Source organism: Gymnogyps californianus, chromosome 2 (genome assembly GCF_018139145.2).
Source record: "Gymnogyps californianus isolate 813 chromosome 2, ASM1813914v2, whole genome shotgun sequence".
Classification (NCBI taxonomy): Eukaryota; Metazoa; Chordata; class Aves; order Accipitriformes; family Cathartidae; genus Gymnogyps; species Gymnogyps californianus.
In genome coordinates, this window is record NC_059472.1 from 122368292 (window position 1) to 122386490 (window position 18199).

The 18199-nt window shown below is 35.0% G+C and overlaps 1 protein-coding gene across 1 annotated transcript in view; it reads right to left on the minus strand.

The window, feature by feature from the left end:
- STT3B (STT3 oligosaccharyltransferase complex catalytic subunit B) overlaps positions 1–18199 on the minus strand; it is a 54629-nt gene that overhangs the window by 15816 nt on the left and 20614 nt on the right. Inside the window, exons 2-7 of the mRNA XM_050891578.1 lie at positions 14871–14979; positions 12808–13095; positions 10973–11038; positions 7240–7339; positions 2821–2919; positions 1095–1241 (exon numbers count right to left, since the gene is read on the minus strand). Of these exons, the coding sequence (XP_050747535.1) occupies positions 1095–1241; positions 2821–2919; positions 7240–7339; positions 10973–11038; positions 12808–13095; positions 14871–14979 (809 nt within the window). The remainder of the gene's footprint in view (positions 1–1094; positions 1242–2820; positions 2920–7239; positions 7340–10972; positions 11039–12807; positions 13096–14870; positions 14980–18199) is intronic.

Consider the following 18199-nt stretch of genomic DNA (forward strand, 5'->3'; position numbering starts at 1 on the left):
CTGGTGAAGCACTGATACTGATCAGTGAATTTCAGAAGTTGAAATCAACACTTCCTAAGAACTGCAAGAGAAGACATATTTTGCTGCACACTGAGATTAGAAGCCGAATTTTGTTCTGATATGCCAGTCTGAAAACTTTTGCTAAATATTAGTAGGACCTGCTCATACATACTGAAAAGCAAATCATAAACCATCAAGTTTTAGAAGACTTTCAAACAAATAGAGATGCCAAGTATTCTTTTGGAATAATGGTATCATAATTAACAAAAATAAAACTGCTATTAAACAGTCCAAAATGTTAAAGAACTGATACCAAAAAAATTTATGCCAGAAACATTACTAAGAAGAAGTACGAGAAAGAAGTCAGTTAAAATAAAACCAAGATATGTCTCAAGAAAGTGTTTTTTTTCCAAAATAAAACTCTGACAAAACAGAACTGTATTTGAGGTATGATATTAAATCATGCAATTTAAACCAAGCAGAAGTCAATTTTTGCATGAGTAACATCTATTTAGCTAGGAAAATAAGACTGCTTTTTATTCATCAGGGGAAGGAATTATGGTATTAGATCACCAAAAAAGTATATTATGGAATCAGAAGACAGCAGTGAGGCATCTGGGGATGGCAACCAGACAAAGACAAGCTTGTTCTTGCGAGATTGGACAGAACTGCCTTGAAGACTGGAGGCTGAACCACAGAAGTAATGTAGAACTTACAGATTAATTCTAGTCATACAGAAATCAGATTCAAGTATTTCAGAAAGTAAGCAATCTGACCTTGACCTATCCATGCTATTCAGAATAGATCAGCTATACGTATCTTCATAATACGCTTTGGCTATAATTATGTTTCTCATCCAGTCTGACTTACATCATTGCGTGGATTGTGGATAAACCCGAAATACTGGAATGATGCTACAATTTTATTTTTTTTTCCTGCAGCCCAGAAAGCACAGTGAATTGCAATACACAGAAATACAGAGTAACATGGGCATTGGTTTGCTGTGGCATTGCCAACAACTACTTTAGACTAAACCAAATGTTGATCATCTGGTTTACCTGCTCCAAAGGTAAACTAGTTTCACATTTATTTACCTGTGTATGTCAAATAGATGACACTCAGGAATACAATACCAGCAGCTAGTGAGACACCCAAGAAGAACAACGTCTGAAATTCTTGTTTTGTTAATCTGTCTCTCAGATACTGCAAAAATGCATACGCCTGCAGCAATGCAAAAACACCTACAGAAAGAGGAGAGTTTTTGTTTAAAAGCTCAAAAGCAGTAACAGCTGTTAAAGCAATTGGCATACTTTGGCTACATTTGAATTAGAAAAATAAATGTAATGTACACCCTTACATCTGAAAACTAGTATAAAATCACTTTCTGACAAATAGCCTTTAATACTTAACAGGGATGATACTTTCTTGCAATGACAGAAACTTGCAATGAGAGAAAATACTCTCTAAAACATTCTTTGCTTATTATATCAAGAGGTCCAATACCCACCGCCTCTTTGCTCCCAAATTAAATTGGGGTAAGGGAGAGAATCACCTGAAAACTAGCCTGTATTGATTACGACAAAAACACAGGTTAACATGTGTTAGACCTGTGAAAATTTAAGACCTTGTGAAAAATTAAGACACAGACCCCAGGCAACACACAAACAAGGCTAATATTGAAATACATAGAAATTAAGCTACTGAAGAAAACAGGAGGATTTAATGAAAGAAAAAAAACACAAAACACAAGCATTAAGTGATACAGACAACTGAATTATATAAAGCTAGTGCTGAAACACCAGAATTCACTGGGTAAGCACCCCACACCCTCAAAAAGGCTGTTCAGAGTTCAACATTAAACCTGAACTTGGACACGATCCAATGATTAGTCCATTCAAAAGTGCAAATTCACTGGTAGCTGGCAGAAGAAGAAAACAGAACTCAAGTGTATGGTGCACAATGTTGAAATTCACTAGTTCTGAACTCCTAGAGAAAGACATAAACTCTATTCACTAAATAAATGTAAAATTCTTCAGATGCAAAATGTGGTTTGATAATCTTTACTCTTTCCATTATATTCAGATTGTTGAAAAAAATCTCAATTTTTTAAAAGTATTTTTCTGGTAAATTTTAATGATATTCCAATTGCCATCCCAAATACATTTTGATAAGTGACAACACATAATAAAAAAACCTGAGGAATCTAACAAACTAAACTATATCACACAAACAGTGTATGCAGTTAAACATAAACCTATCAGTCTTAGTAGAGGTTATTGCTGTCAAGAAATCAAGATGTCTGACTGTTAACAACTATTGGAAAAGCAACTTACTTTAAAGAAATAAAAAGAATCAAACAAGACTGAAATCAGTTATTTAAAGATCAGTCTCCTAATTAGTAATTTAAGTCATTTGTATTTAACCCACTTTGAAAAATTACAGAAAACTATCAACTCTAAACCCAAATTGCTCAGTAAAAGTTGTGTTTACCAATAAGGAATGTTTCAATTGTACAATGCTTGAAGGCAACATTATATTGCAAAACAGTAGAGATTATCAATGTGTAAAATAAGTGCTTGTCAGAACGCGTAAAGGATCCAGTGTTATGGAGGCATTTTACCTCCATTAGCTCACACAAAGAAGGATAATGTGTCAACTGGAAAGAAAACTTCCCTACAGACACTAAATTGTACCTCTTTTTCTTTAACAATTTGGTTTGTTAGTATGTGTTCTTTCTAATACAAGGAAACAAAGCCGCAAGGGTTTGAGGTTTTCTTGTGCTAAGCAGGCTGTTTGGAAACAGACATTTAATTTTCTTACCTGCAGCTGCCATGTGTTCACTTGTTCTAATTGGCTGAAATCCCACAAAAGGTATCTGCATCGATAATATTAACCCCACAATGTAGAAAGTGCTATATGCTAGGAAAAAAAGAGTGAGGAAAAGGGAGGAAGAGAAAAGTGCGAAGAAAATGAATACACACATTTCAAAAAGCATTGGTTCCATAGTAGAGTCCATCCTCCCCCCAACTTCAGTGACACTGAAACAGAACCGTATCATTCTAAATATTTCAGCCATCCTAATTACTTTTTCCTCCTTTGACTAGAACAAACCTGCCTATTGCATCCAATTTTAGAGGAAGTAGCAAAGTATTGTTGTTCCTAATTGTACTGTTTTTTCTCCTCCTAGGGAAATAAACCATCTACCTAAGATGTTCTAGCTTGGAAACAGTTTTCTCTTCCCATCTTATTTTTGTGGGTCATGGATGGGGGAAGAGCTCTCAGATAACAAGTGACAAAAAAAGCTTTCTATATGAGAAGAAATTAAAGGGACCAGACATCAAAGAAGTGAAACATTTAAGAGTCCACTACTTATTTAGAAAATGCAAGGAAGTACACTTGTTCTTTTTTTAAGACAAGAGCAGAGGCATCCCAAGAAACTGAAAAGCAACAGAATTAAAAATTAATATTAAGCATATATATTAATAGATCTATATCAATCATGGGGACTCATATCCCCCAGAAAGTAGAGGCCAAGAACATAATTAATATTAATATTAGTATTAATAACATGAATGATTATTATGTATGCACTACGATCCATATACTTCATTTTGACAGGGTTTTGGTCCTCAGTATTCCAGGGTGAAGAAGAGAGGGGAGGGGAAGAGAGAAATACCAACTCTAAACAGCCATGAGTCTAATTACATTTGAAGTAACCAGCCAACTTGAAGTCCAAATGAAGTTTTGTTCCTTCACTGGCAAACAGCAATAATCCACCTCCCAGATTTTTAAACACTCCTACAAATCATAAACCACTGTCTTTGTTACGGCCTCGATCTTATGACGAGATCCCTGTTCTCATACAATCCTTTGCTAACCTCCATGAAAACAGGTTTGGGGAGCGCATCATTTACCAGTGGTATTGTTTCCATAGCACCTCTGTGGTCTCACTGGGGGATTATGCTCCCAGGCTACTGTATGCTTTCCAAAAGTCACAGAAGTGACTGTGATGACACTTCCAACCACTTGCTGTCTTCTCTGGTGTATTCTTTCAAGCATCTCTATTGCACTACTTGGCCTAGCTACCGTTCTATGCCCTCTTATGTCACTGAAATACATTTTTGCTGTAGGAAGCTCAATTTTTGAAGAATTCACTACAACATAAATCATTTACTGTACCATGAAAGTGTTACAACACTGCCATCCTGTGGAAGTTCAATGATTGGCATAAATCACTACATTTCACATTTGTTAGACCACTGTACATCATCATTTTTAAGCCTAGTCCTGCAACTGTTATACTTTCTATGCCCACTTCCCCCTTCCCCCCCCCCCCCCCCCCCCCCTTCTTTACTCCAACTTCTTTCAAATAGCTATCACATATGTCTGCCTGGTATTGAAAAAAAACTGGCAATTTACACAGCAACACATTTTTTCTAGGAACTTAGATACGTCAAGGTGATATATCATTACACACTTTCCATGTTCCTTTACATTCTACTGTTGCACGGTCTTTGCAAAAACAAGAAGTTAATTTTGATCCCTGCAAGCTAGTCTCATGGTTATAACTTTGACTAGGTCAAGAACAAAAACTTTCTGACTACTGTGGATAAACTCATTTTACAAACAATTTTAGTTGCTGTACACTGCACAAACACATGAAGAACCTACTGAAAAACTTCTCCAGAGAGTACAATCAAATACTTGACCACATACTTTCAATTAATGGATTATAATAACCAGAAATGAACACTCATCATCTGAAGTTTTAGAATACTGAAGTAGTTGATGTAAATGTATGCCTCCTCACTATTCAAATGATAAAATCCAAGACATAGAACAAGGAATTATTGAAATTAAGTTTTAAATTCTGGAAGATAATTAAATGTTTTGTTATTAAATATTCTGAAAAGTATACAGAACTTTAAAAAATTGTACAGAAAAAAAATCAAATTGAAGTGAAAATTACCAAGTCTCTTAAGAGTGCAAGCATGACTTAAATCTATACTGGTACCTTTCCAAATGTATAACCATGTATTTTTTAAACATATGATAAACTACAAGAGAAACTACAAGTACAGTAACAGAAAATAACATCAATGGTTCCTGTATCTGAATAAAGAGATTATTTACCTATACAAGCGCTGCTAATACACTGGAATTGTAAGCACTTGTTCTTAATTATTAAGCTAGTAAGATCTAAATGAAAGATACTGACCACTGTCAAGACAGGGGGGGAAAAAAAAAAAAAAAGCACAGCTTAAGCTTTCAAATGTAGGTAGCATGATCACCATTGATGCCAAGTGAGTCAGAAGCTATCTGGCTGATAAATTCATCTACCTGCAAGTAATAAAATATTTTAAAATTGGCAAAAAGTTCACGTTCAGGGAAATTTTTACTCATTAAATGATTCTGAATTACACTGCCAGGCATATGAGATCATGTCCCATTAACCTTTTCCTTGGTGTATGAACATCCATATGAAAAATATATACCAGGACACCATCGTTATTTTTTTAAAATGTGGTGCTACCAAATATTGTTCTCTACATTTATGCTATAATATATCATATAATATATCTAATATATAATAGATTAAACATTCATTAAGCATTCAGTATAATATAGAAGATTAAACATTCATCAGTTACAAAAGTTAGGCTCATGCTAGTTTGAAAAATTAAGCAACGGATGTAGAGATTAAAACCCCCAAACTTCTCGGTAATAGTAAAATGGATGCAGATTTTACTAGCTACTGTGAGCTGACAATAGTTTACAAAAGTTTTAGCTGCACATTGGTAGTTTTTTGAGAATTATGAGACTGCTGCAGGCACACTAGCAATTACATATCACAGAAACTCCAAAAATATCTTTATTCTCCCTACTTCAATGAGCTTTTGTAAACTCCTCTCCCTATCTGAATAGTTTGGAAGTGAAGTACTAATTTCCTCCTAGAAGTGCTTGAACATTCTTACCTGTTTTACAAAAACATTCTGTTAAACAAACCTAGAAATCACATACTAATGCAAGACGTACAGACTTCTCTGTGTGTAAGGCTTCCCATGGAAGCTTAAATTAAGCCAGCAGTTGCAATGAAACAGCAGAGCAGCAATCACATTTTCATTCTGACAACTCTGCTGAAGTACATCTCCCTCACAGCTGAAGGGCAGTAACATCTCAAAACACTGTAGCTATTTGCAAAACAAACATCTGCCAAAACCTTTAATTCATATGAACCTGCAGTACAATTTTCCCCAGACGAGTTCAAAGACTACTTTATTGAAAGCTGAAAAAGCAAGAGTACTTATTCTTTATTGTTTCTGGTTACCACATCGCTTCAGGATTTTATAATTAGTAGATGTAATTTTCTCTTGCCTAACTCACAGAAATTGGAAAATGAAAATATTCAATAAAACAATTTTAAAAGCAAAACAAGATAAATTACTTTCCCGTTAAGTTATGAAGTAATACTAACATTAAAAATGAAAGGTGGGTTAGAGCTTCTTTTTTCTCTTTTTTTTAAAAGAATTTCCATTTCTGAATTACATAAATAGATTAACAAAGAAGCATGAAACCAATATTTATAGTTTTGGTAACAAAAATACAAAACTGAACTTGAGTAAATATTATAGTATATAATGGTTTGAATACATATGTAAATACAGTAATTTCTCTAGCAGGCACTAAAAAAAGCATTAAAATAATTAAAAATACAAAGATAAAACAGTATTAAAATGGGTAATGAAAATATATTTACAAATATGAAACATACTATGATATTACACTTCAACTCACACTACGTTCTCAAACTATCTATTGTAAAGATTTCACATTAGGGAATCAAAAATGTTCTAGCTAACTTACAACCCTTTGAATACCCGAATTGCTTATTATTTATTTCATTCACACACCTACACCATGGCCAACTGATTTAACTGGTAAAGTCTCTGTAAAAACAGTTTACAGAGTATTTAAATGTCAGGCAAATCAATTAAAAAGTTAGTCTCCTAAGATTACTATTCACACATTCCTGAAACTGGAAGGAAGGTGGACCCATTAACCCAATAAAACCTTAAGGATTCACGTGGAGTGGACAGACTCTTACACTAGTTTTTAGTCTAGGTTATATAAAACATACATGGCTGCTTAAAACTCCCTATGTCTTTTCTCATATATGTCACAATAATTCACGTAATTTCTGCTGCACAACTTTTTAAAAATAGCAATTGTTTAACTTACCGATGTAGACCCTCCTGCTGTATCTCTGCATCAGCAACAGAACAAACACATGCAGTGGAATAAGGTTGATGATGAAAACATAACCACCCCATGCAGAGACCTAAGAGAAACAGAATAGAAAATTAGATCTGAAAATATCTGCAAATTCTTAGGATAGCCAATGCTGGATTTATACATCCTGATGGTCTAACAAGAAAACACAAACCCCACCTAGACAAGCAGTCAGAACTACTAGTAATACCATCAGAATCTTTCTCAATATTTATTATCAAAAAAGAAAAAAAACTAACAAAACCCCCACATATCAAAGTATTAAAGACCTTGGAAATGGGCTGGTGGATTTTCAAGGCTATCCTTCCTGTATCTCCTCCTCCTCCTCCTCCCAGGTTAATCTGGTCATGCTGGCAAACAAGAATGTGATGCTGGGGTCTTTTTCCCATGGTGAAGGCTGCAGCACAAGGCAGCGGTAGGACTCCCATGTAGGATCCAAAATTTTCCTTTGACATACAAATTTAGCACCATGCTCTGCACTTTTTGGTGGGGACAGGAAACAGTATCTCCAGCCAGAGAGGAGAAGGGGAGCAAGGTACACCTCCGGGAGCAGAACTCCTGGAGCAAAGCAGCCAATGCAGGTTGCAGTGTAAGGAAAGAAACAAAAGGAAGGGGGTGGATGCACAAGGAAGCAGGGCTGAGCACTGTGGAATGGTGTACAACAGTATCATGGATATTGCAAACCTGTAGTAACAGCAGCACTTGAGAAGAACTGGTATGAAGTACTTAAAACTGAAACACTACATTGTTATCAGTGTATCACTGATTGCTGGTTTAGATAAAGATTTAAAGAGCTATCATTACAATGTGTTATCTAAATTTCTAACATATTTAGAAGGGCTAATGTTGACTAGACAATCTGTATTTTAACACATGTCCTCTTGTCAAATTATAGTCTAGACTTCTTCCATATGTACCATGCCTACCCTAGATCTTCATTTTTAGAATGCAGTAGCTAGTGTGGTTTTCACTTTAATTGTACTTTTGGGCTTAGATTCATGTAGATATTTTTAAAGCCCTAGAATCCAAAAGGAAACCCAAATGACTATGTTCTATAGAACAGATTCTAAAATAAGGACAAGGCCAAGTACTACTGTTTTTTGACACTAATACTACAAAACCCAGCGTTTCAAAATTTGGGGTAACCAATTCAGACAACGTGAAACAAGTAGAACAGAAATCTCCTAAGTCTTCTAGAAACTCATTTCAGATTCTCATGATCCTATTGCCAAATTACTAGCATGAAGTATCATGGCTCACAAAGGCAAGTTTATTTAATGGGAGAAGATATTATATGGAGACAGGTAAGACAGACTAGAGTAAGAACAAATGTGCAATCAGGACACTGTCATATATAGGGAAAGGTTTGAATGAAGCAGGTCGCAGACAGTTTGTATGGACCAGAGACCTGCATCTCTAATTATCAAAATATTAAACCAAATCTAAGCACTGAAGATTGTACTTAACTGAAGATGCACTTTGGAACTTTTCAAACAAAACTGAGGCATTCTCATAGATTGGCAAAAAGAGTGGAAACACGCTATTACTCCTACAAGGATTGCTTCAATGTAAAGCTTTGTTTTATTTTACCTCCTCATCATAAAAAGCTCTCCGAAGCATAAGCTGCTGAAGTCAAATAAATGGTAAAAATATCAATGCAAGGAAAAAAACCTTCTCCTTATGGGATGCAATGCAATGCTATGAGTCAAATTACCACTGTGAGTAAGGTATATATTTTAAGCAGATTTAGTTATCAAGAAAGATTTCTGTCAGTCCATGCAATATCCATTCCTGTTTGAAGGAGCTGTTCCCCAAACTCCCCATGCAAGGACTGACTCTTACTACTTCAAAATTGTGATTTGATTTAATTTTCAACTTACACTGAAAACATAACTAATTCCATCAGAGAAAGACAAATGAATACTATATAACGAATAGTACAGTTATGCTTTGTCCTAAGCAAAATGTCTACAAGGGCATCTTAACAAAACTCTTTCCCAAAGGGAAAGAAAACATATGGAAAGCCACCACCAGGGATGAAGTAGGTACACTCTGTAAGCAGTAAAATTCTATCATCTCATCACTGAGGCTAAGCTATAGACAAATCTTAACCTTTCACTAGCTGACAGCACTTGCAAGGAAAAATAAAAGAAAAAACATTAATTTACATTCAAGGATTGAATGTCATGATGATGACATTGATTCCACAAGTTCTGTCACCCTGCATGCTCTCGATCCCATCCCCTCCCTCTCATACAATCCCACAGACCAAGACACTAGTCAGACTAAGATAGGAAAAACTTGTTATTGTGTGATTTTTCAGCAGTAAAATTGTAAAAGTATTGTATTTGTTATCTGCATATTTATGAAGAGCACTTTTAGAGGATCTTGCCAATAAATTGGCACAATATTAAAAAAGCCTACGGTATATAGATATAACAATTCAAAAACTTACTTGCCTGATTCTGTGCTGCACGTAAGTCTGTACCAAACCTACAGGATCTTTTCACTGTAATGCTATATAAACAGCAATGCTGTGTATAAAGAAGTGGCTGTTTATTTAATGACTTGGCAAAAAAGGAGGAGAAACAGGGGAGGAAATAAATATACTCTTAACAGGAGATAGCTATCCTCTTTGGCGACATATACAGGGCTATTATTTGCTATATTAACAGCAAAAATCTCCCAGAAAACCCAATGAACATGAAAGCTAGAGGAAATCTAGGCAGCATCCAGATAACCTCTGAATTAACCTTGTACTTTAAATTAAGGCATGCAAAACAGTTCATAAGTTCCTTTTTCTTGCAAGCCTAGTTACTGACTGTAGAAAAGCAATATTTGAGACCTCAATCTTAACTGACACCAAGCAATTAGCCTGACTGTCCCACCACTGGCTACTTTGAGGCTAATTTATTTTTCATATAGCCACAAAAAAAGTAGTTTATCAGTTAGGGGAAAAAAGGACCTTTGATTGACTCATACAGGAAAATTCTTCAAGTCTAAGGTTTCAGAAGATGGAGGAGGAGGGAAACCAATTCCCTCCATTTTGATATTACTTTTATCTCCTCAAGTTTACTACTGTTTTTCCCCTCTATTAGCCCTTAGGAACATCTCTGCAACAGCCTCCATTTTCATAGATCACGAATGAAAAGGGACTTTATGGTTGTTTAGTCTGACACTGAATTCATTCAGCAGTTCTGGTGGTAAGCTTTACTTTATGGCATAATTATACCCAAAGAAATAGCTTTCAAAGTTATACAAGTGTAACTTTGTCCATAAATTTTAAATATTATTATTTCATTTTAGTAATAGTGACACACAGACACATGAATATCAAAATTCCACCTTAATTCACCTGCACCAAAACAAAAATCCCACTGAATCAGAGTACCTATTCACAGCATAGGATAAATTTGTAAGTAAAGTTATTAACACTTAAGAGTTTTTCAAAAAATTGTTTTAATTGAAATTTCATTTCATATTTAAATACTTCAAATTTCAAAATATTTATTATGTCTTTTTACTCATATGTTTAAGGTTTTACTAGTAATATGAAGCAACTATTTTATATTATGGCTCCAACAAAGACTAAAATCTCCTTCTTCTGTTCTTCATCAACATATGGACTATGTAAGCCCTACTCAAATAGTTTAGCTATTATATATATATATAAGAGGCTTACCATGTAAAAGTAGGATAGACAGCAGCAGATTGTCCAAAAGACCGACCCAGTTTTCACAGACTTCACCTTTAAAAATAACCAAGTATTTATGAATGACAAACAAATACTGGACAATATTCCAAAATTTCATTCCAAAACAACTGTCAAGAGAACTTCTTTAGCATGTATCAAGTTATATTTGTATGCTTCTGTACTGATGTCCATAAAACCAAGCCACAAGTGCAATTCATTCACACACAAAACAGCTTATACCTATCTCTCTAGTTAAAGCAGAGGCAGGATGCAACGCAACTCTGCTTCATGATCTGAGGTAGAAAAGTAGTTGCAACACCTCTGTGCTACTTTCTCTGAGACATTAGACCACTTTATAATTCTAAGTGTAGACTATCCATGGCTTACTTTGGCTGGCATCAGACCCAACTCTGCAATTATAGATAAAAGAGCTATTCTGAAAAAGAGCTAATTCTGAAAAACTCACTTAAGGTTAATGAGAGCATCCAGATACTACTAAAGGTTCAGTAGGATCCATAAACTGGCCCAGCAGTATGATTTTGTCCAAAACTGATGGTGGTAATTGTGGTGTGGGAAAATACGAATGAAAAAACATTAAATTTTTAATTAAATAAATTTATTTAATTAAATAAAGCTAGAAAGTTATCTATAAAATATATTTGATTCACACATAATTCTACAAGAGTTCATGCAAACATTACTGCACTATGCAGTTTAGTTAAAACATGAGTTCCATAAGAACAGATAACTGCTATCATGTCTCAGTTGTTATAAAGCAACAACATAGGTTGATTCTATTATTGTTATCAAATACAGTACACCTTTACAGCTGCAGTTTATTCTAAGTCCAGATTTAAAAAACCTGCATTTAAGTAACACCAGTCACTCAGTCATGAAAAACTTGAATTCCCTTCCGTTATACTCCTACCAACAATATCCCAAGTTTGAAATGTTCTAAAGCTAAAAAAACTTGTGAGTATGCATCTGCTTATGAAAAGTAGAACTCTTGACAGAATCATGAGAAAAGCTGTAATGACCATGTATATATACGGAGACACTCAAAATGAAAAGTATATGCATTCAAGGAATGTACAGGGGACAGTACCATACAGTGTCTATGCTGAATTAACAATATAGTCATTCTATTTGTGACATTTCCAAAATAAATGCAACAGTCCAGAAAAACTCCAGCTTGCCTAAACTCCTTCATACAAGACTGCATTACAGATGCAATTCTACATACAGATTAAGGAGTGACAGACAAGCTGCACTAGCAAGTAGGCTAATTAAAAGACATCAAACTTTTTTTTTTAAGCATGCAAGCAGTATTAATATCTTGCTCTGGACAGCTTTGGGTATTTAATTTGGTTGCTTAAGTCAAAGCCCAGACCCTCCATACAGTCAAAAGCTTCTCCAGAAGACAATTCAAAGCACTTTATATTCACAGTCTACTGCTTTTCACCAGCTAAATAAGGAGGGTAAAGTTTGATGCTTACATAATACTTATACCTCCAAACTGAAAAACAGAAACAACCCTTCTGTTTGCTTTAAATTTATAGACTTACCATCATTATTATTACTACTACTACTATAGGACACACATACTTCAGTTGAACAGTACTTTTACACAGCAAACTAAAGAGCATGATTATGGAGTGGTTCAGATCATGTGACTTCTCAGTACTTGTCTGATGAAGAGCCAAGTGGAAGAGGGATGAGAGGGAGGCAGATAAGAATTCAATGGATTCTAAGAAAAATCAGTCATTTGGTTGGAGGAGGAAACAAAAAACCTTTCCAAAGCAAAAGACTCAGCAATTACTTACCCATAAATAGTATGTGAACTGCAGTGCAAAAATAGCTATGCCTTCATTGTCAAATGATCCTGCTACTGATCGGGATATGTAACCTGGAACTATGGCAATGAAACAGGCAGCTAAAAGCCCTGCTCCCTGGTTCCACAGTTCTCTGGTGAGCAGGAAAGTAGAAATAGCTGTAAGGCCGCTAAAAACTGGTGCTAGGAACACACATACATCTCTTATATGGACTGTAACGTTAAGCATATTTAAAATCCAATGTATAAGGCCTGCCGTCACCATCAGTCCTGGGTATACCTAAAAGGACAGGGGGGGAAAAAAACCCACTAGGTTATTGCAGAAAACGATCATGGTAGGTTTATTTGTATAATTTGCAATGAAACAGTCGTTTCTTAAGCTGCTATAAGCAGTGAGCAGGTAAAGCTAATGGAATTACTTTAATACTACTTTAATCATGTTTTGACGACACCGCTGAATACCAGAGGTTCTTTAAACTTTATCCAAATTCTAACAATTATATATAATCCATTTTGTAAATGAATAAGCAGCATACAGATAATATCCTATTTTGCTTGACATTTATCATATAATGAGAAGAATTTGTCATTGAAGTATGGAAGCAGAAGCTAAAGTTTGCAAGAGAATTTCAAGCCAGCTAACAGCTTTAAGAAAAAAACAACCCCAAAAACCCTAAGACAACAAAAAGAAACCCAACAACATTTCCCAGCCCTATCTATTTTCCTCCAAAATATACCACGCCATTCTTTCGGTTCTTGTTACCCATGGAGAAAGAAAATGTGCATCAACAAGATCTTTTTTTTTTAAAGCTGAAAAGCTGATGGACAGTCAGTTGAGTATTATATATTTGCAAGACATCTGTAGACATCTTTGATATGAAGGATTAAAATAAAGTCCTATAAAATTGAATTAAGATATACTCCAGGAAAGGTAGCATAGACTTACACAAATCTATTGAACCCATCATAGAATATTGGAGAACTTTAAAATATTCTTAATAGGAATTCTACCCTCCCACATTTATCAACATTAGAAAAATCAATATGTACTAGAAAAGTTAATATGTATTTCACCTGCCTTAGTTTCTTTCGAAAGCTAAGAAGGGCATTGTACTAAATTAAATTAACAGATGACAGAATGTTCCCCTGCATATATACTTGAGAGCTGGTTTTCAAGATAAACTATTAAAACATAATATACCATGTGACTTGCAAAATAATGTATGCAATCACCATTTCAATTCTATTTCCTAAGGGTTTTTACTTCATATAAGACAGGTATGGAAAAAATGCATGTATATGTTACATAAAAAGAGTCTCAAGTATCTCTAAGACACTAAAACAAATGGTGATCTAATTGTTACAAAAAACTTCATAAATGCATTTAAATGGTACGTACTATAATTAAAAAGTTTTAATGCACTTTCACACATTAAGTAAAAAGTGGCTGTGTTACTTAGTGTTACTAAAGCTGTTCTACCAATGGACGATATTTGTATTCCAATTTGACAATATTGTTTCGTACACCTTTCCTGTCTTGTAACTTGCATTGATACCAATCTTACCTACTCTTGATGCTTCATACAGGTGCCCCACTGATTTAATTTCAAAAGGTCTTTTCCCAGTGAAATCCTAACATTTTCCATACACATATGAAGTCTACTCAGCATATACCATTGGATTAAAACTTGTGCCTTAAGAGATTTAGATAACTGTTTAAAAAAATTTTTTTTTTCTTTTTTTGTTTCATGTATCAGAATTACAGGAGTCATAATACCCTTATTTATTACTATTAGAAGTTCACATGTAAGGAAGTAGAACTCAGTTCTGTATTTCTTGTTCACAGTATCCTGTTGAATAAAGACTAAAGCATGTTAACCTACTGTCTTAGTTCCTGCAGCTAAAAATTAAAAACATCTTGCTATTCCCTCTGCAGCAATTTGACAATTAAAAGCATTTTTTATTAAGATTCTCCTTTTAACAATGTCGAATTTGTATTGAAAGTTCAAAAAACTTACTACAAAGTCATCTTTAAGTTATTACTACAATACTTACAGTTCCACCTACTATTCTTCCCAGTGGATACCATGCTCTTTCATCAAACCAATTTAAAAATTCATAAAACCCATGGGATGCAAGATGATGTGTTGATCTATAGTTAAACCTAGAAAGAAATAGAGGAAAAGAAGGGGGAGGGAAGATAAAAGTCAAGAACCTAAGTTTTAGGCATACCTTAAGTCATCTGTTTTCTAAGACTGAGAAAGCAATTAAACTTTAGCATCTCATTTAGTATACAAGTACAATGGTCCTCTCTAAATCTATAGAGTTTTAAAGTAAATTACTAAGCTCTCAGTTACTAACCACTATATTTTCTTCATTTCTACAGCCAGTGCATATACACAGATGAAATGTTACAGTTTTGGGGTTGGGTTTTTTTGTAAACATTAAAAAGTTTCCTATCACTCTGACAAACACTCTTGTCATTTTCTGAATTCCTTTTTAAAGCTAGTTTTCAAATATAGTCTATCAATCAATTATTTACCACATCCAGAATACCACTTAAGCAGAATTTAGATCATGGAAGAATCAATGCAAGACTCCCATTCTGAGACAGGATAGCTACCCAGTACATCTGCTGCTGCTCTATTTCATGTAACATTGAGAGGTGACGTAATGTAATAATATGCAACAGAGTAAATCAGTCTATTTGTTCACACTATCAAACTAATGGCCTTGACATATTCCCTTCTTTCAATCAGCAAGAATCTATGTAGATGAAGTTTCAAAGTTTGTACATTCTCTGCTGCAGAAAATTCCTTGTAGAACAGAAGTCCTCCCATGCATACCTTCAGTTCAGTCTTCCACATTGCCCACATACCATTAAAAAACATCGATGGATTGCCATCAAGGCATTAATCTTCCACTTTTCTGGCACATAATTTCTCCAACTTCTCAAACTTCAGATAGCAAAACCTTTCAACTGTTACAAAGTCCATTAATTCTTCAAATTAGGTATCAGACTGCAGCAAGAACAACTGCAGTGCATGTTACCCCAAACTGCAACTGTTTCATGATCATTCAAAAGCCAAACTCACAAGGCTACAGGTACTGATGCTGTAAAGTTTTGTAAGGAAAGTTTACGCTTAGAAAAGCCTGGGTGAACACAACTTCTGAAACAAGCAACATCCACAAACCCAACCCTCCTGACAGATATTCTAATTGGAATTTAGATAACTGTGAAATTCCTTGGTTAAAGAAGTATTAAAGATTATATTCATTAGTTAAGTAGAAGTTCAGATGACTAAATAGAATACCGTAACAGACAACAGGTTAGATGAGCAAACTACCATGAAAGACTTCCAAAGACAGTATTCAAGACTAGAAAAGCTTATGTGTATTTGTCATTTTGTCTATTTTATGAAAGTATCCACTTAGTAACATGCATCACTTCTAACACAAATTTTAAAACTACATCAAATTCTTTCGTATATCTAGGCTTCCCAAAATATCACAGGTTTACTTTGAACTAATTCATTTCAACAGAATAAAGCTAATGCCATTCAAGACTGTAAGACCCATCAAGTTCCTACTTCTTTAATCAGTACAAGTCCAATATCTGAAGTACAACCACACAGAGGTCATGAGCAGATTTCTTCATCTACACAGTGAAAGAACAAAAAAACCTGAAATTCAAGTCCAGATGTCAGCAAACTTGCCTGTTTCCACTGACTGAACTATCACAGCATCAGTCAAGTGACATTAAAAATACGTAAATAAAAAAATAGAGTGCAGTATTTTCAGGAACACTCTCTTATATGTTAAATAAGCAGTTATAAGGATACACTAACTGATAAAACCGTGAACTTTCAAAAGTAATTAGTCATGTTTATATAAGAAAATTCACACAAACATCAGTCGTTCTGCCCTAGAAATCTTTGTATCAAACAGCAATGTGACATTTGTTTCTAATAAGCCTGCAACTATTCCCATTTGACTACATTTCTAAATATTAATTAATTTTCCAGTTCTGAACTGTCAACTATAATGTGATTTATGAAATGCTGTACCTGTAAAATTAGCCTCTTATCTTAGCATAGCAAGGTCTATTGTTAATTTGTTTAGTGCCAAGTGCCTGCAGTACGGTATGAGACAAAGCAGGACTTCCATGTTGCATGGGTCATGTACAACCCAGTCAGCTCTGGACCGGACTTAAAACGCACTGAAAACCCAGTCAATGTTGTTATCCTAGAACTTTAAAAAGGAAACAAGAAAGATATTACACTAACATGGATTACTTTCAGATTTTTAAATCATGACTCAAACTCACAGAGGCTACAAAAGTATGACTAATGTTTACTTTTAGAGCATTAAAAGATTAGTTAAACAAATGAAATAGGCAAGAAGAATACATATTGACATTCTCCCCGTGTTTTGAACTAGTAAAGCTTCATAACTGACTTCAGAAGGATGCGAACAACTGTCTTGTGCTTTGGCAGCATCCCATTAAGTCTTCAATAGGAATAAATTACCACCCAAAATTGAAATGCAACATAACAGCATTCTACTTCTACCGCTTAAGAGGTAAGAATTTAATCTTCCCTCCTAATATACTTCTGGACAGATACAAATCTATTAACCTCTTCTTTCAAAAAGTGATTGATTCTTTTGCCACAAATGAAAGCATGCAGAGACAGATGGGCATATCTTTACAGGAGAAATTATTAGCGATACTACAGGTACGTTAATTTTTCACTGTGAGAAGACCTATAGGTGAGAACAAGAAATAACCTTCTGACCACAGAAACCTAAAAAAAGTATTTAGAAGCTTAACTACAGCACCTCACTTTGACTTGGGGGGGGAAGTGCTCACTTCACCTCCCACTAGGTAACCTGCAAACAAAAATAAGTTAAAATGTAAATATAAATATATGCATCATAAGGAGAAGCTTGATGAGTAATGCTGCATATCAAAGCCAGCTTCAGGCATTGACAAAGTGGCAGCAATGGGCAGTCCACCAGACAGTATGGTCTAGCAGTCATAAGATGCCAGTATTATGCTCTGATACCACTTACCCACTTCATAGCACTCTACTCCTTTAGGGACAAGCCTGAACCATGTAAAACTGTTTCCCTTCTGGCCAGAATGGAGAGTCACAGTTCCTTTGACTCAGGTTCACACTGGAGTTCCAGCCTGTCCAGCACAGCAGCACAGAAACAGCAGTGATGCCCTGGCCATCTGCCAGCCCAAGTGCATCGCCGTTGCTGTTATCAAAATGTTCCCAAGCACAGCAGAGTAAGATGGTAAGTAGTACAGCAGCACAGCAAGCAGCAAAAGCAAAAAGCAGCCACTAACTAGCACTAGACTCTAATATACAGTAAGGCAA